The sequence below is a fragment of the Xylaria bambusicola genome (assembly GCF_022495145.1).
Source record: "Xylaria bambusicola strain CBS 139988 unplaced genomic scaffold F5B22scaffold_103, whole genome shotgun sequence".
In the NCBI taxonomy this organism is placed as follows: domain Eukaryota; kingdom Fungi; phylum Ascomycota; class Sordariomycetes; order Xylariales; family Xylariaceae; genus Xylaria; species Xylaria bambusicola.
This window is the reverse complement of record NW_025953656.1, coordinates 1-27141: the sequence shown is the minus strand read 5'-3', so window position 1 is coordinate 27141 and position 27141 is coordinate 1. Positions and strand designations below refer to the sequence as shown.

General features: G+C 45.6%; 12 protein-coding genes across 12 annotated transcripts; 8 read left to right on the top strand and 4 right to left on the bottom strand.

Annotated features, from left to right (window-relative positions):
• The first annotated feature begins 146 nt into the window (after positions 1-146).
• On the top strand, positions 147-876 carry F5B22DRAFT_43586 (uncharacterized protein). Its single transcript, XM_047971798.1, has 2 exons — positions 147-500; positions 552-876. The coding sequence occupies exons 1-2, from the start codon at positions 322-324 to the stop codon at positions 649-651; spliced, it is 279 nt and encodes a 92-aa protein (XP_047824751.1). The 5' UTR covers positions 147-321; the 3' UTR covers positions 652-876.
• A 2095-nt stretch (positions 877-2971) lies between these two features.
• F5B22DRAFT_631665 (major facilitator superfamily domain-containing protein) lies at positions 2972-4158 on the bottom strand. Its single transcript, XM_047976636.1, has one exon. It carries the CDS (start codon positions 3954-3956, stop codon positions 3561-3563), a length of 396 nt encoding a protein of 131 aa, XP_047824750.1. The 5' UTR covers positions 3957-4158; the 3' UTR covers positions 2972-3560.
• A 291-nt stretch (positions 4159-4449) lies between these two features.
• F5B22DRAFT_43572 (FAD/NAD(P)-binding domain-containing protein) lies at positions 4450-6409 on the top strand. Its single transcript, XM_047971794.1, has one exon. It carries the CDS (start codon positions 4642-4644, stop codon positions 6133-6135), a length of 1494 nt encoding a protein of 497 aa, XP_047824749.1. The 5' UTR covers positions 4450-4641; the 3' UTR covers positions 6136-6409.
• A 580-nt stretch (positions 6410-6989) lies between these two features.
• Positions 6990-8802, top strand: F5B22DRAFT_653566 (uncharacterized protein; the record flags this gene model as incomplete). Its single annotated transcript, XM_047979729.1, has 6 exons — positions 6990-7127; positions 7290-7437; positions 7494-7540; positions 7636-7945; positions 8068-8218; positions 8283-8802. 6 exons carry the CDS (start codon positions 6990-6992, stop codon positions 8764-8766), a joined length of 1278 nt encoding a protein of 425 aa, XP_047824748.1. The 3' UTR covers positions 8767-8802.
• A 145-nt stretch (positions 8803-8947) lies between these two features.
• On the bottom strand, positions 8948-9454 carry F5B22DRAFT_652662 (uncharacterized protein; the record flags this gene model as incomplete). Its single annotated transcript, XM_047979642.1, has 1 exon — positions 8948-9454. One exon carries the CDS (start codon positions 9452-9454, stop codon positions 8948-8950), a length of 507 nt encoding a protein of 168 aa, XP_047824747.1.
• An 854-nt stretch (positions 9455-10308) lies between these two features.
• On the bottom strand, positions 10309-11776 carry F5B22DRAFT_631660 (uncharacterized protein). Its single transcript, XM_047976635.1, has one exon. The coding sequence runs from the start codon at positions 11480-11482 to the stop codon at positions 10403-10405; it is 1080 nt and encodes a 359-aa protein (XP_047824746.1). The 5' UTR covers positions 11483-11776; the 3' UTR covers positions 10309-10402.
• Positions 11777-11920: 144 nt separating this feature from the next.
• Positions 11921-13860, bottom strand: F5B22DRAFT_631659 (uncharacterized protein). Its single transcript, XM_047976634.1, has 3 exons — positions 13443-13860; positions 12976-13372; positions 11921-12914 (listed from the first exon to the last, which is right to left on the bottom strand). The coding sequence occupies exons 1-3, from the start codon at positions 13702-13704 to the stop codon at positions 12296-12298; spliced, it is 1278 nt and encodes a 425-aa protein (XP_047824745.1). The 5' UTR covers positions 13705-13860; the 3' UTR covers positions 11921-12295.
• A 442-nt stretch (positions 13861-14302) lies between these two features.
• F5B22DRAFT_653559 (putative alcohol dehydrogenase) lies at positions 14303-15451 on the top strand (the record flags this gene model as incomplete). Its single annotated transcript, XM_047979728.1, has 2 exons — positions 14303-14470; positions 14549-15451. The coding sequence occupies 2 exons, from the start codon at positions 14303-14305 to the stop codon at positions 15449-15451; spliced, it is 1071 nt and encodes a 356-aa protein (XP_047824744.1).
• A 1355-nt stretch (positions 15452-16806) lies between these two features.
• On the top strand, positions 16807-18020 carry F5B22DRAFT_631657 (uncharacterized protein). The gene has a single exon (XM_047976633.1). The coding sequence runs from the start codon at positions 17623-17625 to the stop codon at positions 17887-17889; it is 267 nt and encodes an 88-aa protein (XP_047824743.1). The 5' UTR covers positions 16807-17622; the 3' UTR covers positions 17890-18020.
• Positions 18021-20655: 2635 nt separating this feature from the next.
• F5B22DRAFT_43425 (uncharacterized protein) lies at positions 20656-22373 on the top strand. Its single transcript, XM_047971783.1, has 3 exons — positions 20656-21370; positions 21442-22112; positions 22217-22373. The coding sequence occupies exons 1-3, from the start codon at positions 20925-20927 to the stop codon at positions 22252-22254; spliced, it is 1155 nt and encodes a 384-aa protein (XP_047824742.1). The 5' UTR covers positions 20656-20924; the 3' UTR covers positions 22255-22373.
• Positions 22374-23323: 950 nt separating this feature from the next.
• Positions 23324-24931, top strand: F5B22DRAFT_631654 (kinase-like domain-containing protein). Its single transcript, XM_047976632.1, has 2 exons — positions 23324-23814; positions 23869-24931. The coding sequence occupies exons 1-2, from the start codon at positions 23422-23424 to the stop codon at positions 24367-24369; spliced, it is 894 nt and encodes a 297-aa protein (XP_047824741.1). The 5' UTR covers positions 23324-23421; the 3' UTR covers positions 24370-24931.
• A 202-nt stretch (positions 24932-25133) lies between these two features.
• F5B22DRAFT_631652 (alpha/beta-hydrolase) lies at positions 25134-26743 on the top strand. Its single transcript, XM_047976631.1, has one exon. It carries the CDS (start codon positions 25368-25370, stop codon positions 26145-26147), a length of 780 nt encoding a protein of 259 aa, XP_047824740.1. The 5' UTR covers positions 25134-25367; the 3' UTR covers positions 26148-26743.
• The last annotated feature ends 398 nt before the right edge of the window (positions 26744-27141 follow it).

The following is a 27141-nucleotide window of genomic DNA, read 5'->3' as shown; positions in this document are numbered from 1 at the left end:
GGACTTCCACTCCTTGACAGCTTTATCAAAGAGTCCGCTCCATTAACGCCTGTCAAGTCCAGTAAGTCAATCTTGTCATAATTAGATATATACTTGAATACCTAGCGAAGGCGTATATCTACACCACATCTAACCTTGCATAGTGAGCACTCGGAGGTCTGCGCTTCAGCCCTTTACTCTTTCAGATAGCACAACATTGTCACCAGGCGAATAAGCCTGTACTAGGGTAGTCCCTTAAGACAATTGTTGAAAAAGAAAAAAATAGTGGAGTAAGGAATAAAATTACAACTATATAGCTATAATACCCCAGTCCGTGCTATAATGCAATCGACTGAGCACTACCCTGAGCCAGTTACTTTTCATGGGTTCCGCTTCGCAAACGTCACGTTTGAGAATGAGCTAGGCGCTGCCGACGAGTTGAATTTCAAGCAGCCAAAACCGTCGCGATTGACAGATGTGGACTCTACTTGGCACGTCTGGGGGACAGGGAGAATGGCTTAGTACGTCAACCCATCAAGTTTAAACGAATGGTGTAGCTAACTAGCCGATAGTCCTGGGGGATACTACGCAACAGCGGTGATGAAGGTAATCATGGCGCAGAGCATACTCAACTATGATTGTGAGCTCCAAGATGCTAAGCAGTCGCGCTGAATCTCATGGGGCTCAACGATACTGCCAAGGAAAAGCACGATGGTCAGTCTCACACCACTTGCGCCATAGAGATAATGGAGCATCACACCAGCTCAGGCTACAGGCCTGCGCGGGTGCTCGCCGTTGCCGATCATTCGTATGTCTCCACCATCGAATCAATATGCTGGGAGGATTTCCTTTTTGCGTAATGACTCTATTAGCTAAGTACCTAGGGATTGAGGAAAGAATGTGCCCCTTGTGAAAAGGCTCGTTTTGCCTTCTCCTAAGCCCCCTGTATTTGCGCCACAGAGACGCCCAGAAACTCGCCCAGTTCTCGTGAAAGTATACTGACAACTACGGACTAGTACAGCACTAATAGAAGACGGTACATAGGTACTGTAGATCTACTGTGTTTCATCCAGTGCATGCTAGGTGTTGTGATCGCTAACTCAACATCTCTTAATGTCCACCTAAACAAGAACTACAGTTAGATACTCCGGAGAGACACGACAGTGAGCCTGCAAGCATGTGTTCATCTGCCTACATGCATAGGCAAATGTTGGTTGTATGTCTAATATGGTGCTGCGCACCAGTAGGTACCTACTGCTTCTTAGCGCTTTCGGTAGGTAGGTAGTGTAGAAAAAGCACCTAAGTAGTATAGCCGAGGGACGCGCCCTTGAGCAGATCATGGGCCTCTTCTTGTAACCTGCTTCTCTCATAAAAGATCATTGCCATGTAGCGCCTCAACTGATGCAGATGTTGTATGCAAGGTGTGTTAATGGGCAGCCTAGGCAGCTGTTATGAGACTGTTGGTTGCGAAGGACTGACCTGATATGGGAAGATAGAAGACTCCTTTATTTTAGGCCAGTCCGTTAGGCTACAACGGCGCATGGCCAAGCCAACAAATATTTCGAAAAAAGGGCTGTTCGCCGCTCATCGCTACAACGTGGTATCATCAGAGTTGCATTGCTATGGGTACATGGTTTCATTCCTAAGCCTTCCCGACATAGAAAACTAACAAGTATATACCTTTTTCTGGGAATTGACTCAACTAACGGCGATTCAAGTGAGCTTTACAGGTGAACAATCCTCCCTAGTCACCAACAGTGTCATCAGACTCCATCGTCAATGCAGCCCTGTAAGTCCTTTACGCAGTGGGGTGTCATCGGCGGCCAACCCTCCCCGGGGAAGCTCGATAGCTGTGTTGCTTTATCCACTCTGCCACCCTGCGCCGCATCATGTACATGGCGTTGAGGCTGAAAAGGCGGGATTGGAACAGCAATTGGTTTCCCGACGTTGTAGTCTAACATTGTGCCAAGCATACATCACACGCACAAGGCGCTGTGCCAGCTGAATATGCAGCTCGCCTTGCACTTCGGCCGTACGAAAGGCCATTGCAGGCTGTTCATGATCTCTCTGAGACATGCAGGCAATAAAGGGCAATATTGGAAAGTGAGGTTATACAGACTTCGCGCCTTGAAACAGACCCCAAAGACCTAGGCGGTCTGGGCCAGCAGACTAGTTGTATATAGAGTCGAGTCAAGCCACCAACAGCCAAGAAGGAATTGGTTGGTCAAGGACTCATGCAGCCCTAGTTGTTCATTATAATGTGAATTCCAAGTTCCAAGCCCAGTATCTCTGCCCTTGTTATACATACTACGCCTCATGCAAAGCACTTCACCTCTAGCCACCCTTTTCCTCAAAAATACTTCAGCTACTACCTCATCCAGTAGGTAGTGCAGCTCGAGCCAACAGCCCTACATGTTCTAGCCTAGACTTTAGCAAGTAAACCTGCTGATTCCTAGGACCTAACATCCGTAAGAAGTGTATCTGAAGTCACTGGAGAGTATTTATGCTACGTAGTAAGCTTCCAATTATGCTTATAGAGATAAGATTGACTGCCTGGGGCAGGCCATCTGAAGAGAAAGTTTGTGAATGAAGAGGAAACAGTTGAAAACAGGCTGCTCGTAAGGCATGGTAGGTTTTGACAAGTACTTGACAAGTGACCCTAAGAAAATAAGTCATAGGTTACATCGAGTTGCCGAATGTGCTTTATATTCAAGTTCTCGGTACCAGAGACTCCGATTTGACGACATAATCCCAAAATTCCGGGTCCTGCATGTGTAATAAATGACGTTGAGCAATGAGAGCTTCAGAATCATTGATTGATAGGAATAAGCGGTGCAGCTGGTGCTTTTGCTTCATCGGGCAGTAAACACACTGATTAAAGCTCAACCGTGCAAGTTTACATAGATGGCAGAATAGCATTGCTGAGTTACAGAATCACGCCTTATCTAGAGTGAAATGAGAAATATATCACTAGCAATCTAGAGCGCCCAGGTTAAAGCACACTGTATCAATTACGGCTCTATCAAGAGCGCTATAGAGACTGAGTGGTCGCAATTTGGCAAATGTGAGCCAATATTGCAAGCTCTTCTAGCTAAAGACAGACCCAATCTCCAATCAAGTTCTATATTGGCCTTCCATTTCCCTCGTCTTCCCCGTTTGCACCGATACATTATCACTCAAGCCATACTCCGTCTTTAACTCTTTGCTAAGTTCGAGTGAAAGCCCACCCATCCCGCGACACCCAGGACCAGGGGAACAATAACATGCCATGAGGACCAAGGATGTTCAATGCCCCCTGTAACCAGTCCAAAGAGCAGCGAGATAAGCTTGGGATGAATATGAAGTTCCCTAAATAATCTAGTCTCTTCACCCTATAAGTGATACTGTCGCCAGTCTTGACCTTCATGAAAGCAATAATAGTGATCAAAGGGAGTACAGAGATCGGGATGTTAAGGTAGAAAATCCAACGCCAGTTGTTGTTTTGGGCTAGAAGACCATCAATGACCGGTCCAAGACCAGCAGCAACACCAGCCCAGAATGCCCATGTCGATCAAGACATATTTACTGCCAGCTCCAACGCCCTAAACTGTTCTTCCAGTGATGAGAGTGCCCGCATTCTGTGCACCGCCTACACTACCACTACCAACGATGAACAATATGATTGGCACGACAATAGGATATTTGCGCCCGAAAATGTTAGACAGCTGGCCGATGAGAGGTTGTAGAACGGATGAAACAAATACAAAGGAGTTAGCAATCCAAACGTACTGCGTAGAGCCACCTATTTCTTCAACGATTCTCGGCAACGCTGGAGGGATAATTGTCACATCCACTGCTGAGATAAAGACAAGAAGACTTAGAGCGACAATGATGAGCCAGAACTGCGGCGGGTGTCCAACTGTTGACCTCTCCTCTTCCCGAGACCCCAGTGCGTCCGGTTCAGTCCGGGTGTTAATTGGTGGAGGTTTGGCATCCATGAGCGTAAGTTCATCGGCAAATGTAGGGCGATTTTGAGATGGGAATGAGGCGAGACCAAGACACTGTTCGAAAAAAGATTAGTAATAACCTCGAAAATGTGCATGTATTTGTGAATGAATTTATGAACAATAATAGAGTACATCAATGTTACATTCCTGTACCTGTCTTTGTTGTGTACTTCTGCCTAAAGTGGCACACAACCAACAGCATTAGCGCCAAGCCATTGTACGTGCTTGTATGCAGCCCCGTCCCTGGAAGGGGAGTAAAACTGTGCTGTTTGGTACGGGGATAAGCCAACATCGCAGTCGCTGCTCTACCTTGAGGCTAGGATTACAAAGAAGAAAAAAACAAAGCCACTCACCCTGCGTTTGAGCTGTGTGTAACTGTTGGTCTATGTGATATCATGTATTAAGATAGAAATATACTGTTTCAAATCCCCTGCAATTTTTTATTGTTGGTCTTGTGTATTAACTGTCCCCAGCTGAAGATGTCATTTAGGAGGACATTGCACTAAACTAGCTAAGCGTTGGATGCAATCTCATTGTATCACAAATATATATTTCGGACTTGGCTCTGGAAAAAGGCTGATATTCTGGACCAGAGGGCTCTGTGCAGCTGCAAATCGTTCCCCATTAATGACTCTTTTGCTCCTCCTTCTGCCATCAATTCATCCTCAACATTGACATGTTGTTTACGTTTGTGATCGGTTTATTGGCGTCGGTCCATGCGACCAATCGAGGTCAATGGGGAGTCTTCGAAAATAATGAGGGACAGTGGAGCGAGGTTGTCGAGCGCGATGTTTGTATCGTAGGGGGAGGGGCAAGCGGTGTCCATGCTGCCGTCTCACTTGTTGACCTTAACAAGACCGTCGTCGTCGTTGAGCGAAGGAACCGCCTTGGAGGTGATACACATACCTACATGCATCCGGAGACAGGTGGCCTTGTAGACATCGGCGTCGTGATATTTCAGCCCCTTCAAGCTGTGTTCGACTTCTTCAAGAAGCTGGACTTGCCCCTCTTGAACTTGTCGGCAGTTACAACGAACACACCGGGTCAACCGGCAAACACATCGCAACCTGCATTCACGTTTGCGACATTGCGTACCTATCTAGATTTTCGGGATGGATCCAATATCACCCGTCCAACCGTCACTGACGAGGAAGTGGCTGAGGCCTTTCGGAGAATGTCGGATGCGCTATCACCATATGACTATATTTTACATGGTTATGATCTCCCAGATCCTGTTCCAGAGGATCTATTCATGCCATACGGGGCCTTTGTTGAGAAGTACAACCTTTCAGCTGCGTTCCAAATTGTTTATCAGATCAGTCAAGGCATGGGCGATCTGCTTCATATACCCACAATCTATGCCGCTAAATACTTCAACAGAGGAGATATTACCGCGTTAACCCAAGGCTATCTTACCCATGCCCGTGGAAATAACTCAGAGATATACAGTAGAGCAGGAGACTATATTTCCACGGACAACGTCATGCTTGAGTCCACCGTGGTGTCTAGCAGGCGACAAAAAAGTTCTACCACCAATGCAAGTCGTGCAGAACTATTGGTATCCACACGCAATGAGGGCTTAAAGCTTCTCTCATGCAGCCAGATCATTCTTGCTATCCCACCTGAACTTTCCAATTTGGCTGGGTGGGATCTCACGGAACAGGAACAAGATGTGTTCTCCAGCTTCATATCTGCCAATGGCTATTGGACGGGTCTGGTCAAAAACGTCGGACTCAACCAGACACTCACGTCCTTGAATGGAGCATCCAACACGCCGTTTAACATACCAGTCCTGCCCGCATTGTACGCTCTGAGCCCCGTTGGTATCATCGACGACGTTTGGTCGATCAAATTTGGTGCCAACATGCCCACCATGTTGGACGACCAGGTCAAATCGTATGTTGAACGAGAGATCCAGACGATACAGCATGTTCAGAATGCAACTGTGACACAGCCAGAATGGCTTATATTCGAGTCACATGCGCCGTTTCATTTGCAAGTTTCCCCTGAAGACATCAGGGGTGGGTTTTTCAAGCGATTAAACGCTCTTCAAGGTAGTTTAGATGGCACGATGTTCTACACAGGAGCGGCATTCCACACCCACCATAGTAGTTTACTCTGGCGATTTAATCGTGAGGTACTTCTGCCAAAGATGATGGAGTACTGGTAGGGTAGATTAGTGTGACAAAGGCTCTTGTAGAGGGCTTGGAACTTAGTCATATTCAATCATAATTTACTAGGGGTCTCTAGCGCCTTGTTTTCTTTCCTTCTTTGAAGTGGGAGAAACCCTGGGTTCCTGATGCTCATTCTGGCCTTCATACAATCCAGGACTCCTTCACCCGTTGGGGGTTTTTGCCTTAACTGTTGGTTCCCTCGCATATAACAATCTGACCTTGTGACTTCACATATCCAATCGCTTATAGCTTCACTCTCCGCAAGGATACAGTTGGCTGTGGCGTGGCCTAAAGGGTCTTGGCCGTGTAACAATTAGTCGTGTCAGTGAGAAGTTTGGCGGGATTGTTCGTATGAGTTGGATGGATGGTGCACAGGACATTTGATAATTCACGAGGCTACAGGATATCCTTAAAGGTGCGTTATCGCTAGAATATAAGCACATGGTTCTGCTGATGTTAGATAGTCTCACCTGCCATGGATCAAGTGACCCTTTGAAGTTTCTTTTGAAAGGAGTAGTTGGGTAGAGTCTACAATCACCCATATCGGCTTCGGATTTAACAACTTTCGGACTTATTTATTTCCAGTCTTGAAAATGGGGTCAGCACTGCCAAGCAAGCTAGTCACTTTGCATATACATAGTAATCACATATTCGGTCTTTGTTATGTGACGCAATCAGCCCTGCAGCTTGTTACTTGCCTACTTACAACCAACAAGCCAGACGGAGGTGGCGGTCCCTTTCGCTTTGGGGTGGTGCATTTTTACTCGTTAAAGTGTCCCTTCTCTTTTCCCCTAATAATAGTTTTTCTACATCTCAAAAAGACTTTAGACATCTGAGCTGTGGTGAAGCTATGGATGTAGCGCAGGCCGTCCAGGCGCTCCAGCGCGTCCTGCCAGCGACTCACTTTGCAGAGCGTGGCTCGAAAGAGTACGACGAGTTCAAGCAAGTCTATCAATCTGGTCTTTGTTCTGACATCGATCCATCTTGGGTATTCCAACCTGCGACCGCAGATGATGTCTCGATCTTTGTTAAAACAATTAAGCCATTTGCACTGAGTGGGAAAGCACCCTTTGCAATTGTTGGGGGTGGTCAACAGCCCGCCCCAGGCTGCTCGAACATACAGGATGGCATCACCGTGTCCCTACAAAAGATGAAGGGAATCAGTGTCGGGGATGGGGTAGTACAAGTTGCTGCTGGTGAGAGCTGGGGGCCAGTCTATGATAAACTTGGGGAAATCGGCCTCAGCTTCTCTGGAGGACGATCGTCCCGGTCAGGCATTGGAGGTCTCGCCCTAGCAGGTAATATGTCACGGCACCTCTCTCAGTTTAAAACGGGTACTGATTTTCTGGGATAGGTGGCCTATCATTTGTTTCGTCGCGTGAAGGCTTCATCTCAGACAGTGTACGCCAGTCCACCTGCGACCTGATCATCTAACGTCACATTTTGGGATGAATCCGTTCCTTTGGGACTATACTAATTCGCTGCAATATACTCAGGTTCTAAACTATGAAGTTGTTCTCGCATCTGGAGCTATAGTCAACGCGAATGCGCACGAGAATTCGGACCTCTGGGTTGCCCTGCGTGGTGGCGGCAATAACCTAGGTATCGTGACGCGGTTCGACTTTCGGACCTTTAAACAAGGCCCGGTGTATGGTGGCAGTATCTATTATTTTGGCGACAGTTTCCCAAAACAGCTGGAAGCGCTTGTGCATGAACTGCAAAAGCCAGATGCATCCAAGGATACCCATTTGATGCTGAGTATTGGTTACTCAGGCATGTTTGGCCCACAGCTAGTGTGTCTAAATCGTGCGTTGCAACCCCACTGGTTTCTCTCAACTTCATGAAATTGATTTGAACTCATATTAAGCGGTGTTGATACTATTTCATCACAAATCAATCATAAGGAAGTGTTCTAACTGAGAGTGCAGAGGTCTACTGCACCCAGGGAATTGACAAGTCCCCTGTGTTGAAACCGTTCATGGATATCCAGCCACAAATAGACCAAATGAATTCTCTACGCATGCATACCCTGGCAGAAGCGGCCAGAGAGCAGTCTGGCGATAGACCATCTCCAAAAAGGTACGATCAGCGAGATTATTGTCTGTCAAAGTTAATATACCACAGCGACTGATCGTGATGCAAGGTCTGTCTACATGAACACTACCGTCAAAGCGGACATCGCAACCTTACAAGCAGCAACGCATATCTTCTCGGCAGCCATTGAACCGCTCAAGTCATGCAAGGACATTCTACTCTCCCTCACACTGCAGCCATACCCTTTGAGCCTACTCCAGCGATCCACCACCGAAGGCGGTAATGTGCTCGGCCTTGAACCGGAACTCGGTTCGCTTGTGAGCATTCTGTTCCTTACTTATTGGGAGAATAGAGAGGATGATGAGAAGATCATGAATACATTGAGAGATGCGCTGAACGAAATCGACGGTGACGCTGCGCAGAAGGGGACATTGGTCCCTTTCAAATACCTCAATTATGCGGCGCCTTTCCAGGACCCGATCGGTTCATATGGTGCCGCAAACGTTGAGAAGTTACGCAGTGCAAGTCGTAAGTTCGACCCAGACGGGCTGTTCCAGGAAGGTGTTCCTGGCGGGTGGAAGCTATTCTCCTAAGTTGTCTTAGGTGTTAGGATTTCATACTGTATTGAAGGTGAAATATCTGAATTTGTCTTTTAACTGCCTAGTCTAAAGGCGATTTGCGCATACAATATACGGCCGCATTCGACGTAATACAGAAGAATCTAGGCTCCGTCCTCTTCCATGTGTAGCGATCCCCCATTCCCATAGTATGCCATTATTCATCCTCTTCTTTTTTCATCGCAGCGGAAAGCTCCTCCACCTTCTTCCAGATCTTGTGCTGATGCTCACGAGCGTGTCTATCGGCACTACCCTTCTTCTGCAGCATTTGCGTGCATGGGGGTTCCGCAGGAATAGATGGGCCGTTGGGTATAGTCATTGCTAGACTCCCCGGCCATTGACATTGGAATGGTGGTCCTTGCTGGCCATTTGTAGCCAAGTGAATGCTGTTGAAGTGCTGATAAAGCTCGCCGTGGCTCTCCGCTTCGTGGCCACAGTATCTTCCATTCTCGAGGCGCCAATAACACACCTTTCCTAGGTGCATGTTCTTTTGGTGCTCGATGATTCCTCGAGCACTACCGCTTGTAAACTTGCATCCGTCCACTTGACAGTGTTGCACAGGATTGGGATTCTCTATGTTTGACTTTGTATCAGCAGGACCGGTTTTCGTAGCGATATTCTGAAGGATAGTAGAAAAGATGAAGGAGTAAACCCAATTCTGCATAGAATAAGATTTGGAATAGGCAGAGATGGGTATTTAGATGAGTCTCTTGTGAGCTTGAGAAATGTAGTTGGGCTTCCATGAGAGCCATACTGATGCTTGCTTCAAGATCAAAGAATGATCTGCTGAATTATGTGGACTGAGAATGGGGAGAGTCTGTGATGGGAGATTGATCAGCAACAAGCTATTATCTTACCTGCTAGAGAGAAAAAAACAAGTCCGCCTGCAGTGACAGACCTAGTTCGGCGGCCATTGGCCGGGTGGATGTTTTTAGCCATAGTTGACACTGAGGGAGAAATGGTACTTTTGGTATGTTGCTCCTTGTGCGGGTGGATTGGATAAAGGAAGGGGAGAGAAAGAGGACTGAAGTGTGGCAGAAAGAATTTTCACCTATGTCTAGCCCTACAGTGAATGGATAATAAGCGGAGCTTTTCTTTTAGTTGACCAATCTGTCTTCACTGATAAGCTCTGCTGTTTTAAAGATAATCACGAACCTTGTCGTCGCTTGACAGGTGCTCATTGTTACACACAAGGGGTAACAAGTAACATGCATATCACACTAGAACCAAACAATGGTGTAATAAGGTAAGAAATGAACACAAGTAGAGTTGTGGGAGACAAATTTAAGTTGTATTATTAACTTACATGTATTTCAACTAGGCTGTTAAGCATCTTCCATGCCCAGGGCAGCTGTCAAGATGTAGAACAACGAGAATGTGAGCAATATCTAGTTATTACGGGCCTGTGTACCTTTGCCCCTAGCCTCTATACTCAGCTGAGTAATAAAGGTCTCGATTACTCTATGGTTTTTACCTCAATCTTAAAGGTAAATAGTAAAAATAAAAGAGCACATGCAAGAGAAGGTGAATTTGGTAATTTAATTTATATAAAGGGGCTGATGACGGTTTCTTGCCACCCTTAGTGATATTGAGAAGATGCAGGATCTGCTTGCTATTCAGCGGTCTCGGACGTTTTATAGTCACCATTCAGGAACTCCATAATCTTTTTCACGGCATGGTCATCTCCCTCAATCGTTTCTACTAATTCTTCCGGCACCCACCCCCGTGTCCAGCCACCTCCAAAATCGATCAGCCAGGCATTGTCATTCTCATCAATGATGACATTATCTGGCTTTCCATCGCCCCAAACTACCTCAATGTCGTGCAACTGCTTTACTGTATCTGCGATTTGCGATGCCCACTTATGTCTCTGGCTTTCCGGAGTAGTTGCAATGCGTATGTCTCTCAGAGGGACGCCTGGGATCCACTCACGTACGAACCCAATAACGCAACCTGCTTCGGGATGTTTGACATAACCCAATAGGGGTGGGACACGTATCAAGGTGTGACCTTGTATTGAAGCCTGTCGTAGATCATACAAGTCCGCCATCTCTTTTTCCATTTCCTCTAGAACGAATCTACCCACATGAACTTTACACAGCATTTTTTTGCCATCTGCCAGGACCTGGGCGACCAGGCGTGTGTTCCCTTTCACTTGAATCTCACCCACAGAGACTTGCGTGGTCGAGTACTTGGGAAGACTTTCGTCGATATCAAGATTGTCTTCTTCATAGAACTCGAAATCTGGCTCAAAGTTGCTGTAGCTCTCGTTGGCGTCAATGGGGATGATAGCGGGACTGCCTTGTGCAGTCAAGAGGCGGAAATAAAATGTCTGGGGGTATATGATACTGTGGAGAGTTTCTTCATAGGATCGGCCCAGAACACTCCTGGTTGGGGCCACCGTATCGAAGACAGCTTGACCCAGATCAAGTACCGTATCGAGAACCTGGTCCAAGGCATGATCGCTCTCGAAAGTTTCTTCATTCAGAGGTTCAGAAATCTGTCGTATCAATGAGTCTTCTAGGCAAGGTGCGATTTGGTCTGACTTGAGGTCCTCTTCTTGGGACGACTGGCGACTTGGGCAGAAGGACACTACAATTCTTTTGCGCTTCAGGAAGAAGACAATATCAGCACCATCACCCGGGCCAAAATGACTCTGAGACACGTAAGTTCCGTCTAACTGGCCGTCCATCGCAAGTGTTTTTTGAGCAGTATTATACGCCTAGTGCGAGGGTGCCTGTGTTGAAGCAAAGGGGGGAAGGAAGTGAAAGCAGCAGGATAGATATGATGATCAGCTGAGTCTCCGAGATTGAGGGTTCGTTCCTGGGTTAGGTTTTACTTTATACTGACACAACTTCGGCGCCAAGTTGGTTGGCCTGTGTGATTTGATGTTGGTGCGTTGAATGCTTGTGCAGCCACTGAGGCCCGAGTTGTAGTACCTACCTGTAACGAGAGCGCTTGGCACGGTAGACGGTGTTCATTAAGTACATAAAGTAGAGACCTATCTACTTACATGCATAGGTCCTCCACTATAGGGAGATAGACGTCGCTGTATTCAATTATCCGGCTTGGGTCTACCAGGCAAGAATATGAGTGTCAAGTTAAATCAGATACTTTATATCTTAGTATTGGGCTGTAATCTGAAAAATTCATAAACATCTAGAGGAACTTCCTGGGCCATTATGGAACTAAGGTAACAGTGTGGCCAGATAAGGCAGGGAGCTTCACTCAGAATAGTGTCTGCGTAGCGAAGACTAGGACACGCATATCCAAGTAGACATATAGGAAGCATGCACATCAACGCTCTTCCAACTAAACCGTGGGCGTTAACAAACTAAATTTGACATTAATAATAGTAGCAGGCAGTGCTTCAACTCCATCGTCATAGTCCTAGATTGAGAACCACCTGAACTGTGGGATAAGGCACATAACTCCTTTCTAACTAGAAGGAATTTGGGGCCTCCAGTGTTGAAATTACTGCAATAAGTCATTCCCTCTGAATTATCTATTGGCGGTCTAGGTCCGCCCATAGAGACTTGAATCGCGCCTCTAAGCTGGCCTTGCATACGATGTTCTTCTCGAGGATATCCATAGCGTTATTGCAGCCACGAGACTTGACTACTCGCCATGCACCACCCAATCTGTTCATAAACCATTCCTTAGTATGTGAGTCCTCATTGGCGGCCACGGCACCGAGCATGAGCTGACAACATGTCAGATCAGAATAGCAACAGGGCCTAAACTGACTTGCGCATATAACGTCTTTCAGTTCACTCGCAACAGCCGTCAAATTGATGGCAGTCGACAGGCAATCCCACGATAAATAGACAATGAGCTCAATGCAAATGCAGGAGGCCTGCAATACCAGACTCCCACCCGTGCGCATTGCTCGCGCCTCGGAAAGTATGCGATGCATGGGATGTGCAATGCACCTCATGATGAAGTCTGAACCTTGTGGTGTCGAACGAGATACAGCTATGGCTTCCATCCAATGCGTCAATGTTTCGCAAAGCCTTGATATTCGTATCAACGATGAGTATTGGGTATCTTGAGATGCACATGCTACATCAACGAACTTCTTGTGATAGAACCGGGGAAATTCGAATACATCATTAATAATATCCCTATATAGTTGATCAGTCACTAATTTATTGTCCTGAGACGGCACTGGAGGTATGTACACACTTGATAAGTAGTTCTTCAAGCAAAGGTGACAGGGCAGGTAAGCCCCGTGATACTCTCTCTGTCACTAGTTGAACGGCTCCATCGATATGGATGTTCCAGGCAACATCGTTATGTACTATGCGCTCCCCAAACGCCATTGTAAGTACGGCAGCAAGAACAGCATCTGTGAAGCCTCGACCTGTGCCAATGCGGTTGATAATATTCTCTGTGGCCTTGGATGAGAAATCGCAGGCCAATTGTTGATAGTCGGTGCTCCGTGACCAGTGCCGTAAACCGAACGCCATAGACGATTCGACCAGGACTGGCTCTGAGACAAGCAAACTTATCCAGGCCTCTTCGCTGGTGCTCATGGGATATTCAGTTCCATCTAGGAAAAGCAGAGACCATTTTGATGATACTAGAGTTTATTAGGGAATGTCACAACCTTGAATACACGAAGTAAGAGCTACAGGATGTATAGTACATACTAATTCGAGTGTAGCTATCTCCATGCACTCGTTGGGAAGGGGTTTGTAAAGACTCTAACGCACTTTCGGTACTGCGGTCGAGTTTTCCCGAGGACGATTGACGAGACAATCCCTTTCTTTGCTTTCTCTTATCCTGGGCTAGTCGCTCGCGTCTTTTCGCGAAGTTCGACCTAGTAACATGTGACCTCATCTCCTTTGCTGCGGCTTCGGACAACCCCGTGGTCCCGACCGTAGTTACGAAGGTCAATGTTGGCGGACTCATGATTATGGATCTAAGAATGAATTAGGGAAATCAATTCTCATGAAGTGCTCACAGTATAGAATGGCTCGATCGTGTTGGATTCCATTGTCATGGTCCGATTCATTCATGACCACCAGCATTTCTAAGCAAGGCGCTCAGCAGCTATTTTGTTCTGCTGATAGAGATTCAGAGGAAGCCAGCCATTCCCAATCAGGAGAACCATTTTTAGCTTTGTGCTGCCACTGAATCCGCGCTAGGCCACATTAGGTAAATCAAAATATCCTCAAGTTCGCCCCTATTTTATATGTATTGTACCGAAGTTCGTGTGTCTTAGCATCCACTGGCCTCTCTATATGGGCTGTGAAATGGTCCGTGGAATGGTCTATTCTGGATTAGGTGAATGATTTCGAATCTATCTAGTGTCATATATGACTCGTTCCGCTTAAGAATCACGCCGTTCAAGCAGTCCCAAACTGAGAAGGAATAACGATGTCTCTCTCTACAATGCATATAAAAGGACGTGAAAACTCCCAACGGCAATATCGACTTGATAATCGCAGGTTAATCAACTTGAAGATTCATCTTCAAGCTACAACAAAAAGTTTCTACCCCTTACGACATGGCCCGCCAGTGGATCTTAAACAGCCAGAATGGCTTCGAAAACTCCCTTGAGTACCGAAAGGATATCCGAATTCCATCTTCAAGTGATCTCGGTCCCAAAGATGTCTTGGTAAAAATGCTCGCCGCTAGCTTGAACTACCGTGACCTGATGATTGCAACTCCAGGGGTAAGTCCTAGTCTCCCGTTCGATACAAGAGGAGTGAGTCGCGATATGTTTATTCCCAGACTAACATCACTCTCCAAGACAATCGCAGGCCCCATTCAGCCACCCTTGATACCTGGATGTGATGGTGCCGGGATAGTCGAGGCCATCGGCTCGTCTGTTCAGGATTTTCGTCCCGGTGACAGGGTGGTTACCTACCTAGCTCCAAAGCTAGTTGAATCAAGCGGTAACGACGCGGTTCCCACTGCCGCTGATACTTTCGCCATGTTGGGATGCGGTATATCTGGGACTCTGAGATCACATGCTGTTTTCCCAGAAGCTGCACTAGTCCCTGCTCCGAGATCTCTCGACTGGTTGCCCGCTTCAACACTGACCTGTACGTGGACAACGGCCTGGAATGCTCTATTCGGGCTCAAGGGAAAACAAGTCAGCCCGGGCTCTTGGGTCCTTGTTCAAGGCACGGGCGGCGTCAGTATTGCAGCTCTACAACTAGCCGTTGCTGCTGGGGCCAACGTTGTGGCAACGACATCTACAGCCGATAAATCGGCAAGACTAGTTGCTCTAGGTGCTGCGCATACCATTAACTACGTCTCAAACCCAACGTCTTGGGGTACAGAGGCTCGGAAGCATACGCCAGGAGGTAGGGGCTTCGACATCATTATTGACGTGGGAGGGGATGAGACCTTGCCGCAATCTCTGGCCGCCGCGCGGGCTGACGGTCTTCTCATGGTTATTGGAGGCGTAGGAGACTCGAAAGCTGAGCCGGTCCCGTTGTTGGCGGCTCTAATCCATACTTGCATCGTCAGGGGAATCCTTGGTGGGACTCGGACACAGTTCTATGACCTTGTGAAGTTTATAGATGAGAAGGACATTAAGCCTACTGTAGATGAGGCTGTGTTCGAGCTTGCCGAGGCTAAGGATGCTTATCGACGCTTGAGCGAAAAGAAACACTTCTCTAAGGTTGTGATACGGATTGATCACTAGGAAGCATGTGTTCACTCACTATATCCACAACGGTTAGAGATTTTTGCAACGAAGTTCGTGACAAGGGTTCGGATTCACTACTAGATAAATTGATATTGCGTCACTAGCTTTATCAATTTACCGCCTAGTATATACCAAAGCATTATTGATCATTTAGCACAAAGGCGTCTGCTGACTCATTATGTCCGTGCGACGGTCCTGCCCTCTTCTTGCATCCGTTGCGCCTCCGTTGTGCTATCAGCGTGTTGGGCTACTAGGGCGCCGTATTGAAAGAAATGGAATAGTTGAACTTACCAGGGTATACTACTTCTCTTACTCCGAATGATGCCTTTTTTATTTAGGCCACCCCTCTTTTATATGTGTTTTAATACGTGTTACTCCTTTACACATGTTAACAGAAGTCTGCCTTCATCGAACTATGCCAACTATCATCTGATATAATTTGAAATATTATGTAATATTATACTTAAAACCGCAGTTCAGAACGGGTTTAATCATACTTCAACAATAGTCTACCCAAACCAAAACAAATCCAAACGACAGTTCTGACGGAACTGAATCCCATAATGAGGCTCCAATTTTGGAGCCCCAATACCAGCTCTTCATGAACTTTCAGTATGAAATATATTCGTTGATAAGCCAAATGTTGTACGCCGTTACACGTGCACCCTCTCTGCACCTGAAAACCAAGGTTATATGACAATCCAGGCAACTAGCCAACTGGACACGTTGTATATACACAACTTGAATGTATCTTTGTATCTGGACGTACATATGCAACGTCCTGGCCGTTACATGTGTGAGAAAGTAACGGCGGTGTGTGAATATCATGAAGCCATCAGCATCAACATGACTGAAATAGAGTATAGAGAGACACTTTGTGTATAGCCACTCAGCATTCTCCGTAATAGCTAGAAAGAGCCTCGTGTTACAAGAAATGTCTTGCCATACCCGTATGGTTACACTTCTGGCAATGATGGAGTCATGGTAACAGCCTCACAGATAATATCAATTGTCTCTGTATCACGTAAAAGGTAGTCAGGTGAGTTCGGAGTCATCAAATATCAACTTGACCCGCGCGCTATGACCATCGAATAAGCCGACAGTATCACATGTGAGAGAAGGCAATTGGATAGGTGCGCCCTGAAAAGTTTGGTGCAACGATAAGTTCACCGATGGGAAATTTAATTTGCTCTCTCTCTCTCAGTTCTGTATTAGGGATAGGCCCCTCACAACTGCGAAACGAGGCAAGGGCACATTTTCATGTAACCCATGTAGTTACACAAATTGTGATCAAATGACAACTGAAACAATTACAATATTACAATCAGAGGCCATTTATCTCTTTTGGTAACCCAAATTTACTTTGATTATAAGAATACACATTCCCATGTCGTTCTTTCGTAGACACTTGATTCCCTAGTTCCCTTTCACTCTCCCTTTCACTCTTGCGTCAGAAAATTGTCATTCGCAAGAAGTAAACATTACTAACCCAAGCATCCAACAAGTATCCAGGCAAGCACACACAGGATATATCACCCTTAGAATATCATGAAATATCTGATTTGCAATCACAGAAAATCTTGAGGATACCTGCCAGCACCAAGATGTGCCACTGGCTTCGAGTCCGGTGCAGAGAATGCGACATCAAGATCCGGGACAAGCTCATCACTACCTGTCCGGATGTCATTCACGCGATAAACACACCCGGCGCCATCGTGCAAACTGAATACGAAACCTGTCCGGGATGTCTTCTCTCTCCGACTCCATCTCCCGAGCCGGACCCTGAACCACCCTCTAAGAAGCCCAGGAGGTCTACCCCTTAATTAGAGCCTGGTGAATATGGTGTTGTTAGGTATGACGGTTGTTGGCTAGTGCTTGAAGCTTGCTGAGCGAATGATATAATCTAGGAGGATGCGAGTGAGGTGGAGCGAGATGAGAGGATCTCGATTGGTGGCTCGCGGTTGAAAAGCTGGGAATAAGCACGGCCCTGGCATTGCGAACTACCCCCAGCCACCGTAATTAAAGACTACTTGATAGCGCGACCGCAATTGACTCTCAGAATCACTTTTTACCCTCATGTTGTACAGAATTGACTCTTCTTTATCCATATCTCTTTAATTTCTGAAGAACAACGCACAGTGGCTGCGGTTCGCGCCTGCAGGTTGAGTATGCCAACCCGGCAAGCAACGCGCGAGTGGGATGCGAATAGATCGTATATATTCCGCCGTCTTCGCGGTGTTCTCACCCGAAAAGAGACTCACGCACACCTTCAAGCCTTGTCTACCTATCACGAACAGCAATTAGTGCACTGGGCCATAGGGAAGGCTAGGCTAGGCTTTATGCCTTCAATTGTTAAGTTCATGGTGAATACACATCCTGTGACAAGAACAAACAGGGTGATGGAAGCGGTTAATGGAATTTTGCGCGGTGCATGAAAGTCAAGTATTGCATACAAATGTTGAAGTGTTGGTATGGAAGCCTCCAAGACTGGAGGTTATTGTCAGATATAAGCAATCGTATATAACATTCAGTTCATTGATTGTGTTATGTATCTGTCGAATATAAGGAGTTATATATTAAGCCAGGATATCGGACAAACGGGGACCTTAGGGTAAACCCATATTAAGAAAACAAGGGCCCTTGTACAATCTCTGCGTAACAGGCTAGTCATATAGAGAAGATATATAATACAATCAATAATTAAATATTATATACCATCGCTTATATTTAATAATTAAAAGTTTTATTGTTATTTTTAATTATTATAATATAATATAGTTGAGGCAATAGCAACAGGGCTATCTTAAACCGTGACCTCCCTTACCGCCCCATCAGACCCTCCCCGTAAGGCGCCCCTGAATTTCCATCACAGCGATTAAGAGGTGCGTACGAAGAAAAGATCCAGCATCTCTAATTTAAAAAAATAAAATTGCTTTAATCGTCACCTTAATTGCAGAGAAACAATCACCAACGAGCGTTGAATCATTCCAAGAATGTCCTTTTAAGCCCTACTTCTATTAACGTACTGTAACGGACCCGTCATACGTCACCTGAGGTACGAGCAGCACGTCAGGGGTTCTTGATTTATAGGTAACAATAGGGTTATCGCCGGTTGTCCGTAAAGGAGGTTTTCGAATACTCCTACCACTATGCAGAAATAGAAGTCTAAATAGCAGTCGCTCAATGAACGTAGTAGTATTGATTGAGTGTAAGAAGAATAACTTGACAGCTGGGGAGCTAAACTAAACGAGTGACTAGATATAAGAAATACGAAGAGTATATAGACAAGGAAACTACAGGAGTACATCCACAGCTCGATGTACTTCCTTCTCGAGCCTTGTCCCTTATCCGGCAGAAGCATTTATCCGTGCCCCTTCATCTCTCATCAGGCGCAACCCATCCGTTCAGACCGGTCTGCATGTCAGACCGTCCAGTTGGGTTGGTTTGTAACACGTACAAGGGATTCGGATTTTGTGATAGAACAGTCTTTGTTTCCAAAAAGCAGCAGCAGCAAATTCCACAGAGACTTTGTTCAGTTATACAATTTCATTGTTGAGAGTTGTGTTCAAACATCACAGCTGAATGTAGGACGTCTACGGGAGCTGTGTAACACATATGTAGTTACGAGATTTCACAACTCTTGTCTGGGGAACAGTCCAACAGCTTATGTGTTTCACTAAGGTATATATATCATAGGCTTCTCTCAATATGCAGTCTATTCCTTTTGCTTCGTTGTCTGCAATCTTTGGGAAAATACCAAGACCAAAAAACACCCATTTGCCGTATCGATCAGTTACGCTAAAACGCACATTCTACTACACCTCTCATCATGAATTCTTCGTCTAGTGTCTCTTCTGTAGCGAGTCGTCAACGATGGAGTGACCCAGACAGCCAACCAGTGAGGGAGAAGATTCGTCTTTTACGTCGCACGCTCGACTCTTTCAGTGCTATAGAGCTTATCATCATCATTCTGGTGAGCTTCGCAACTCTCTGGCTTTTTTGCCTTATGGTTCTCCCCTCCGCCCACCGATAGAGATGCTAAGAATCAGTCGCAATCACCCCGTATGCAGGGAAAAACTTTCATTCTATCTAGGGAGTAAGGCATTTATAAGTCTTGTTTCTACATCGTTTATATATTTGTAAGGGCGTTGCTGATATATATAATGGGAGCCCTACTAGCAACATTACGTCTTTATTGCTTAATAAGATCCCATATTCCTTATAAAATATAAAAAAGGATAAAGCGCAATCTGCATACTATAATACAAGTAAAGGATTATTCTTCTTAAAACAAGTTTGCCTTAAAACCTATGTTTAAGCATTTCCGAAATATAAGGTTTTTAAAGTTATATTAAAAGGGAAGGGAAGGGTATATTATAAAGCTAACAGCTATTAGATTTTTAATATAATAAAATTATAATTAATTTACTATTATAAAAAAGGCTTAATACTGTTTCAGGTTACCTATGTAGCGTATAATTATATAAGTATAAAAGAGTATAAAGCTTAACTAATATGTATATAAGATATAGATTGCCCCGACGCGGGTGAGATAGACAGACAGACAGACAGACAGACAGATAGATAGACAGACAGACATGCATACATAGACACCGATAAACGTACCATAGAAAATATATATTACCTTGCTTTCTACATTCATTAATTAAAACCTCTTATATATCATTTATATAATCTATATCTAAGGAGTGTAGGTTTTGTTAGTTTATTGTTGTATGTTAGTTGTCCCCAGGTCCTTACGCAGTGTATGCGGTATTCCTGCTAAGCGATCCTGTCAAAAATACGTCTTTCTTGGTGTCTCCAAGATTCTACAGTTAGTAAGAAACACACAGAAATATATAAAGGCAGATAGGTGCCGTGGGATTGCCCTCAGCACCAATGACATCGAGGTCGCAATTCTTCAATCCTAAGCCCAGGACAGTGAGAAGCAGGGGTCCTTCATGAGCCCTCTCGCATCTTTTGCTGTCACCGACTCCAGTCGGTATCTTCGCTTCAATCCCTAATTTTCAAGTATCTATAGCTCAGATCACAAATAGGCTTAGCTATAGTAACCATATTAGAACACAAATGTCGCCTTTTCTCCCTTGACGGATGCGGGGTAACAATCATATGTGCAGGGTTGAGTCAGATATTATTAGCCCAAGCCCAGCGGGTGACTAGCAGACGCTTTAATTTCTGCCTCATTGTGCGCCTTATGCGTGGCTAATGCAGTGGTGTGTTGGATTAGATACGTGAGAAGCCTAGCGAATTACATACCTCCCTCCTTTATTCGCTGCAGTGTTTAGTTGGAAGGTCATTTTGGGGGCAGAATCTACCGCCTGCCTGACTGCCTTACTGCTACATTGGTAGGCCCTGGTGTGGCTATGCCGAATGCAATCTATGCTATGTATTGCTCACTCCCTCCCGCCCACCGTATCGAGTTTCATTCAAATATTATCGACAACACCAAATGGCAGAGATTATCGGACTCATTGCGAGCATTGGCACCATTGCCTCTGCAGGATTTGCAGTGGCAAAAGCCATTTCTGACCTTGCAGACGAGTTGGGCTCCGCGGGCAAAAATATCAAGGTCATCTCCGTCGACACTAAGGCCGTGGCGCTAATTCTCCATGAAATGAAACGACGTTTAGACAAGTCGACTAGAATTACGCAACAGACACTCGACATCGCCTGCGAGATTGCAAGCTTATGCAAAGCAGATCTTGAGAGCATCAAGCAATTCCTGCTACCAGTGTTACCAGCAGGTGGGGATAAGATGAGCATGGTACAAAAAGCCAAATGGATCTTTGTCAAAGCCAAAGTCTCAGCGAAAAGAGTTTCCTTAAACTCCTTAAAACTAACCATCACCCTTTTCCTACATACATTGGATTTCATCGAAGGAGATCTATTGGATGAGTACGTCTTGCGCAGATGTGATATGTTGGGTGACGCATAACAGCTAACTCTTGTCTGCTTCTACTGAAAAGGGAATACACGAAAGATGAGATCAAAAACATCGCTGAAGAGTCTAAAAAAACAAAATCAGCATTCCTTGCTGCCGAGCGATTCGATCAAACTTTGGAGCGGGCTTATGCCGCAACTCTATCTTCCAATCCCAGTACAGGTGATGAGAATGCAGACTTACTTATTCAATTGCTTCATCACCATGACCAGGTGGAGGGAGATGGCACCGGGGTATTGAAGCGGCTTGGTGGTCATGAGGGAGATATAGATTTCAGTACAAATTTGTTGCAGACAAATCAGCATTCCCAACCGAACAGTCAACAGTCCAATTTTCAAACGGAGGAAAGTTTATCGGATGACCAGTTCCTGCAAATTGCGTGGCACATTCGCACACAGAAAAATGTTGCTAGCTATGCTTCAGTTGTACTTGAGAAGGGATACCAAGAGAGAGAGATCACCCGTTCTGAACACCATCGCGAGGCAGAGGGGCAGTCGAATACATCTCAGAACTCTTCGGCAAACCAGCATCAAAGTGTCCATCTTCATTCGCCCCAAGACCTTCCAGACGATGATCGAGTTAGCCGCATTAGCGACGCCGATGAACAAATATCACAACGGAACAAATCGGAGAGTGATTCCAGTCCCGCCCACAAAGCCCCAAGTGTATCATTCTCAGATCTGGATGTACACTGTGATCGGAGTGACTCTTTTTTTCGGCTAAGCCCTCGAAGACTATCAGGAGACTCGCAATCAACCATTTTAAATACTGATGCACAAGGGGTCAGTGAGTCCTCTGACGCTCTTCACCATTTAAGATCACGTTTCAACACCAATAGTAACTTCGATGCTTCCGCACGTCCCAGCGAAAGGATTCATCCAGTGCTATACAGCCACGATGATCACGGGGCATCGCCCTTCGTGAGATCTCATGGCCATGGGAGTGATGGTAGGGCCTTTGACAACCTCTACTGGCAACCGTATCCCTACTCTACCCCTCTATCCGAACCGCCCACTGTGGCTAGGGAAGACCCTGAGAAGGAAGCAATGAAAAGGCAGCTTGCCGAGATAAAGAAGTTAGAGGGACAGAAAGTGCTTGAAGCGCAGTTTAGGAAAGATGCAGAGCAAGTTTTTATGCAGAAGATAGAACGAATGAGGAGAGATGAAGAAATAAGAGCAGAAGAAAGAAAGACTGCTGTGGAAAACGCCAAAAAGGAGATCGAAGAGGCGAGGAAAGAGGCTGACAGGTATGCACGTCAAGCTATCGAAGCTGAGATGAAAGCTGCTGCCGAACGAAAGAAAGGCGAGGAAGAGGCGATGGAACGAGCAGAACGGGCTGCCCATGATAAAATTCAAGCTACGCTAAAGGCTAAGGCTGAAAGCCGAAAAGGACTTCGACGAATTCTTCTAAAATTTTAAAGGAGCTAGCAACTTCAGAACATATTTCCATTGAGCCAGCTTCTATCCCTTTTCTATATGCTATGTTGGGTATGGGAGAGGCAATGATCTTGAGAGCAGTTGGAGCACTGTTTATTTTCAATTATTCCCCTGCGTGGTCTCTTCAATTCTATCTCATATGTCTATTTCTGTTGGAATATTAGTGATTGATTGCAACCCCATAGATCACTTCGCACAATAGCTATTACCATCTATACATACAGCTATATACCTATATACCTATCCACGTATCTCTTATTTCTTTAGCATCACCTGCTAGTAAAGTTCTCATCCTAAGTAAGGACTTTAATTTATATAAATCTTCTTTTCCTCTTCTCTTTTAAATAAATATATAACGTTATTAATATAATTAATGTATTAGTAGTTTTTTAACGATAGTATTATCCCTTGTGAATATATCTATTTTACTGCCGTGTTGGCGCCGAAAACCGGCCAATAGCGAGGTGGCTTGGGGGCTGCTTAGCTGCCTTGCCACACCCGGGCGCCAGCCCTTTCGGCGGATCAAACTGCCACCCACTCATCTCGTTCAGTCTTTGCTCAATTCTATAATGAATCCATACGTGTCAAACCCAGATAACATTCCTGCCACCGACCAGTATGCAGATGTACCGTTCTACGGCCGGTATTTCCCCAGTCCGGACGACTTTCGCGTCGATCTCCAGCACATCAACTCCCAATCTACAGCCTCTCTGCAATACTGGGCATCAGTTGTTGATCTCTGCAATGAGTCCGTCAGGATCTACCCGGCCGACGAGGGCGGCCGCGACGTGTTCGCCCTTGGCAGCGTCATCGTCAAGTCAAGCCATCTTCACAATCCAGGGAACGGCCAGCATACAGAGATTGACTACTCATACGCTGATGCCAATGAAATGCAGGCTGTTGCTATTGCTAAGAGCATCCTAAACGACGTTAGAGTGCCAGAGATCTTCTTTTCTGGCAAGGTGCTGGCACTCTCTCGCTTCTTCATTACGTCTCCATCACTTACACTTCTGTAGATCGATGGCCGTCAGGTGCTAGTCCAGGAAAGACTCTCAGGCGTTAGTTTGACCGTCGCATGGCCGTACCTATCGCAAGCCCAAAAGGAAGCATTCAAGCAGCAGGCACGAAATATACTTCGACAGTTACACGCAGTAAAGCCCACCGATGGACGCCGAGCTCGCTCCCACATCGTCCAAGATCCTAACATCCTCAACAATGGCCGTATCCATCCTCTGGAAGGTGACATCCTCTTCTCAAGCGCCAACAACGACCCGGACATGAGTTTCATGCACAACGACTTCACCGAGTCCAATTGCATAGTTGACAATGACAGGATTGTCGGGCTTGTTGATTGGGAGATGGCTGGCTTCTTCGGCTGGAAGACAGCTGGTGAAGTCCACCGTAGGATCAGAACGCCTCAAAGGGAGCATTTCGCCAATGTCAACTTGAGTGAGGCGAGGCTTCAGGAAATTATATTTTGGAATGATCTTTATGACGCTGGTACGCCTGAGTTTTGAGGGGAGGGGTATATAGAAATGCTATATAATTTTATTTTATTTTACTTTTATAAAAAGTATTTAAACAGTCTATAAACAGATATACTAGAGAATACACCTAGTAGGTAGAGCGCAGATAGTCTTGTGATACTAAACGGGCTTTCCCTTAAGTTTCCGAAAACGGTGCTACAATGAAGAGGGATCAACATCAAAAAAGCAAACAAATGATAGACGGCAATATAAGGCGCTTGGATATGCCAGTCATCATGTATGAACAGCCCATGGTGGTTGGGAATGCCTAGCAGAAGTGCAGCGAGAGGAAGTAAGTCAGCCATGATGTGTATCTACTTGATGGGCAGCTAGAAGCAAGTGTTGAGAAAGTACAGTACGAGCCTTGGAAAGTGAACTCCGGGTCTGATAGACTACTGGCCAAATAAACAACCTCAAATACACGCAAATTACATTCTGCAAACGCATTGGTGTCCTGCGTGTTGGGTCACACCAAGCCTACCCTCTGCCATATTTTAGACAACTACCTAATTAAGTAGCCCGCGGATCAAAAATCCCATAAAGTACTCTGACCCAATATCTCAGAGCGGCGCAGAATTTGTTGCTGCTTAATCTGGGTAGATCACACCCCCCCGTATACAGATCGTTGGAGTGTTGGTTTACATCTTCTTGGAGGTGCAGGCCAAGACATGCAGCAGTTTACTAACTTGTTGCCTTAATGCATGATCTAATGGAACCATATTGCAGGTAGCGTCGAGCGCCAGAGGCACGCGAAGGCAGATAGTTAATAGGTAACTTACTCGCCTCTATCACACATCATTATTAATATAGACACTCACCAGCAGCCCAACGTGCATTAATTCGTTTGCTTGCCCATCGCACAGCCTTCATAATACTCCAAATCAGCGCAGTTCACAATACCAATTAACTAACTTCAAATTTTAAAAGCGTTCTAGCAAGACTATTGCTATATACACTTCAAACCTTTACTACATCATTGTTACTGAGTTATGGCTACCGATTCAAAAGCCACGATCGTCCTCGTAGGAGGCGCTTTCCACACCCCTCAAAGTTACGAGAAACTCAAGACTGCGATTCAAGCATTAGGTTATGAAGTACACGTCCCACGCCTTCCAACCTGTAATGAGGCGCGACCGCCCAATACCGACTTGGCAAGCGACACTGAGCTTATCCGAAGCTACGTTGGAAGCTTGGTCCAGGCTGGACGGAACGTCGTAGTTATTGGCCACTCATACGGCGGCCAGGTTTGTTCTAATGCACTCTATGGCCTTGGAGTCGAAGCACGCTCCTCTGCCGGTCTTACAGGGGGGGTTTCTTACATCGTTTATTTGGTTGGCTACGCTCTCCCCGAGGGCATGAGTAGTCTAGACAAATTCAAAGTGTTTGGAAACATCGAAAACATGGCTCTTATCTTTGACACTGCTGAAGACGGGAGCACTACTGTGCGTGACCCCAAAGCACTGTTCAGCCTCGACGGCCCTGGCATCACTGAGGAAGATATCGCAGCCTACAGCAAGACACTTTGTCGCTGGAGTGGGAAAGGCATGTTTCAACCAATCGAGCGTGCTGCATGGCGAGAGATCCCGGTCGTGTACATCCATACCGCGTCTGATTTGTCTATTCCCACTGCCGAGCAAAAAAGTATGGTGGCGTTTATAGAGAAAGCAGGCCGAAAGGTACAAACCTTTACGGTTGACTCCGGTCATTGTCCCAACTTCAACGCGGCACAGAGCGTTGCGGATGCCGTCAACCAAGTAGCGTCTGGTTAGGGGATTATCCCTTTGCCTTTGGTGATCAAAGAGACCTTTTCATAGGTCCTCAGAAGCAGTGGGAACTCAGCGATGAAGGGAACTTTTGTCAGATTAGCAAAAAAAAGGTCGAGTATAGTCGGGTCAACTATCATCATCTAGAACATAAGATCGCCTCTTTCACTGTTTCGTCTATCTTAGTCGTATGGCTTGAAACTTCATAGTATCGCAGCACTTCCTTACCTGCAGCTTTGAAAGTACATGGAGCATATTGGCATAGTATGCAATATCCGCTGCCATATCAAGAACAGGATATAAGCCTGTGCATGTTCTAATGTAATACCTAAGTAGAGTACCTAGGTAGGTTAAGTCGAGGTGGCGGCTCATACCTCAGGGGCAAGATAGAGATTTTGGCGTTCCCGAGATGGTATGTTGTTAGTGCACAGGATTGGAGACCATTTTAAGTTAGTTCGATCTTTTCCTCTCTCTTATTCTCTTCACAGGATGAATACATGTAGGCAGGCGAGCAGGTTGTCGATTGATTTGCTGATGGTGTGTCATGGACTGCGCCCCAAGCCCCAAGCCCAATCAATGTAGCTGCATATACGGTGGGCCACTATCACAAAGTGCGAAAATAAAAAAATCAGGTCAAGTGCGGGGTAAAACCTATTTTCCAACTTTACCTAAGGGGACCAAATATAATAACGGTATAAAGTAAAGTTTTAAAGATATAAATAATTACTTAAATACCTATTTTAAAGGTTATATAAATAATCTATAGTTTCTATTAGGCTTTATAACTATTTAAGTTATAGCTTCTAGCTATATAGGTCTATATTGTAGTTAGTACTGTAGGTCAGTACTGTAGGTCAGTACTGTAGGTCAGTACTGTAGGTCAGTACTGTAGGTCAGTACTGTAGGTCAGTACTGTAGGTCAGTACTGAAGGTCTGTATTGAAGGTCTATATTGTAGTTAGTACTGTAGGTCTGTACTGAAGGTCTGTATTGAAGGTCTG

Bases quoted from the DNA above. Each gene is read 5' to 3' on its own strand.
- F5B22DRAFT_43586 (XM_047971798.1), top strand. From the start codon at position 322: ATGCAATCGACTGAGCACTACCCTGAGCCAGTTACTTTTCATGGGTTC. The intron at 501-551 runs GTACGTCAACCC...ACTAGCCGATAG, and splicing joins GGGACAGGGAGAATGGCTTA to TCCTGGGGGATACTACGCAA.
- F5B22DRAFT_631665 (XM_047976636.1), bottom strand. From the start codon at position 3,956: ATGGATGCCAAACCTCCACCAATTAACACCCGGACTGAACCGGACGCA.
- F5B22DRAFT_43572 (XM_047971794.1), top strand. From the start codon at position 4,642: ATGTTGTTTACGTTTGTGATCGGTTTATTGGCGTCGGTCCATGCGACC.
- F5B22DRAFT_631660 (XM_047976635.1), bottom strand. From the start codon at position 11,482: ATGGACGGCCAGTTAGACGGAACTTACGTGTCTCAGAGTCATTTTGGC.
- F5B22DRAFT_631659 (XM_047976634.1), bottom strand. From the start codon at position 13,704: ATGAGTCCGCCAACATTGACCTTCGTAACTACGGTCGGGACCACGGGG. The intron at 13,373-13,442 runs GTATGTACTATA...AATAAACTCTAG, and splicing joins AGATAGCTACACTCGAATTA to TATCATCAAAATGGTCTCTG. The intron at 12,915-12,975 runs GTGTGTACATAC...TCAACTATATAG, and splicing joins CTTGAAGAACTACTTATCAA to GGATATTATTAATGATGTAT.
- F5B22DRAFT_631657 (XM_047976633.1), top strand. From the start codon at position 17,623: ATGCCAACCCGGCAAGCAACGCGCGAGTGGGATGCGAATAGATCGTAT.
- F5B22DRAFT_43425 (XM_047971783.1), top strand. From the start codon at position 20,925: ATGGCAGAGATTATCGGACTCATTGCGAGCATTGGCACCATTGCCTCT. The intron at 21,371-21,441 runs GTACGTCTTGCG...TCTACTGAAAAG, and splicing joins GAAGGAGATCTATTGGATGA to GGAATACACGAAAGATGAGA. The intron at 22,113-22,216 runs ATCGGAGTGACT...GAGTCCTCTGAC, and splicing joins AGATCTGGATGTACACTGTG to GCTCTTCACCATTTAAGATC.
- F5B22DRAFT_631654 (XM_047976632.1), top strand. From the start codon at position 23,422: ATGAATCCATACGTGTCAAACCCAGATAACATTCCTGCCACCGACCAG. The intron at 23,815-23,868 runs GTGCTGGCACTC...ACACTTCTGTAG, and splicing joins AGATCTTCTTTTCTGGCAAG to ATCGATGGCCGTCAGGTGCT.
- F5B22DRAFT_631652 (XM_047976631.1), top strand. From the start codon at position 25,368: ATGGCTACCGATTCAAAAGCCACGATCGTCCTCGTAGGAGGCGCTTTC.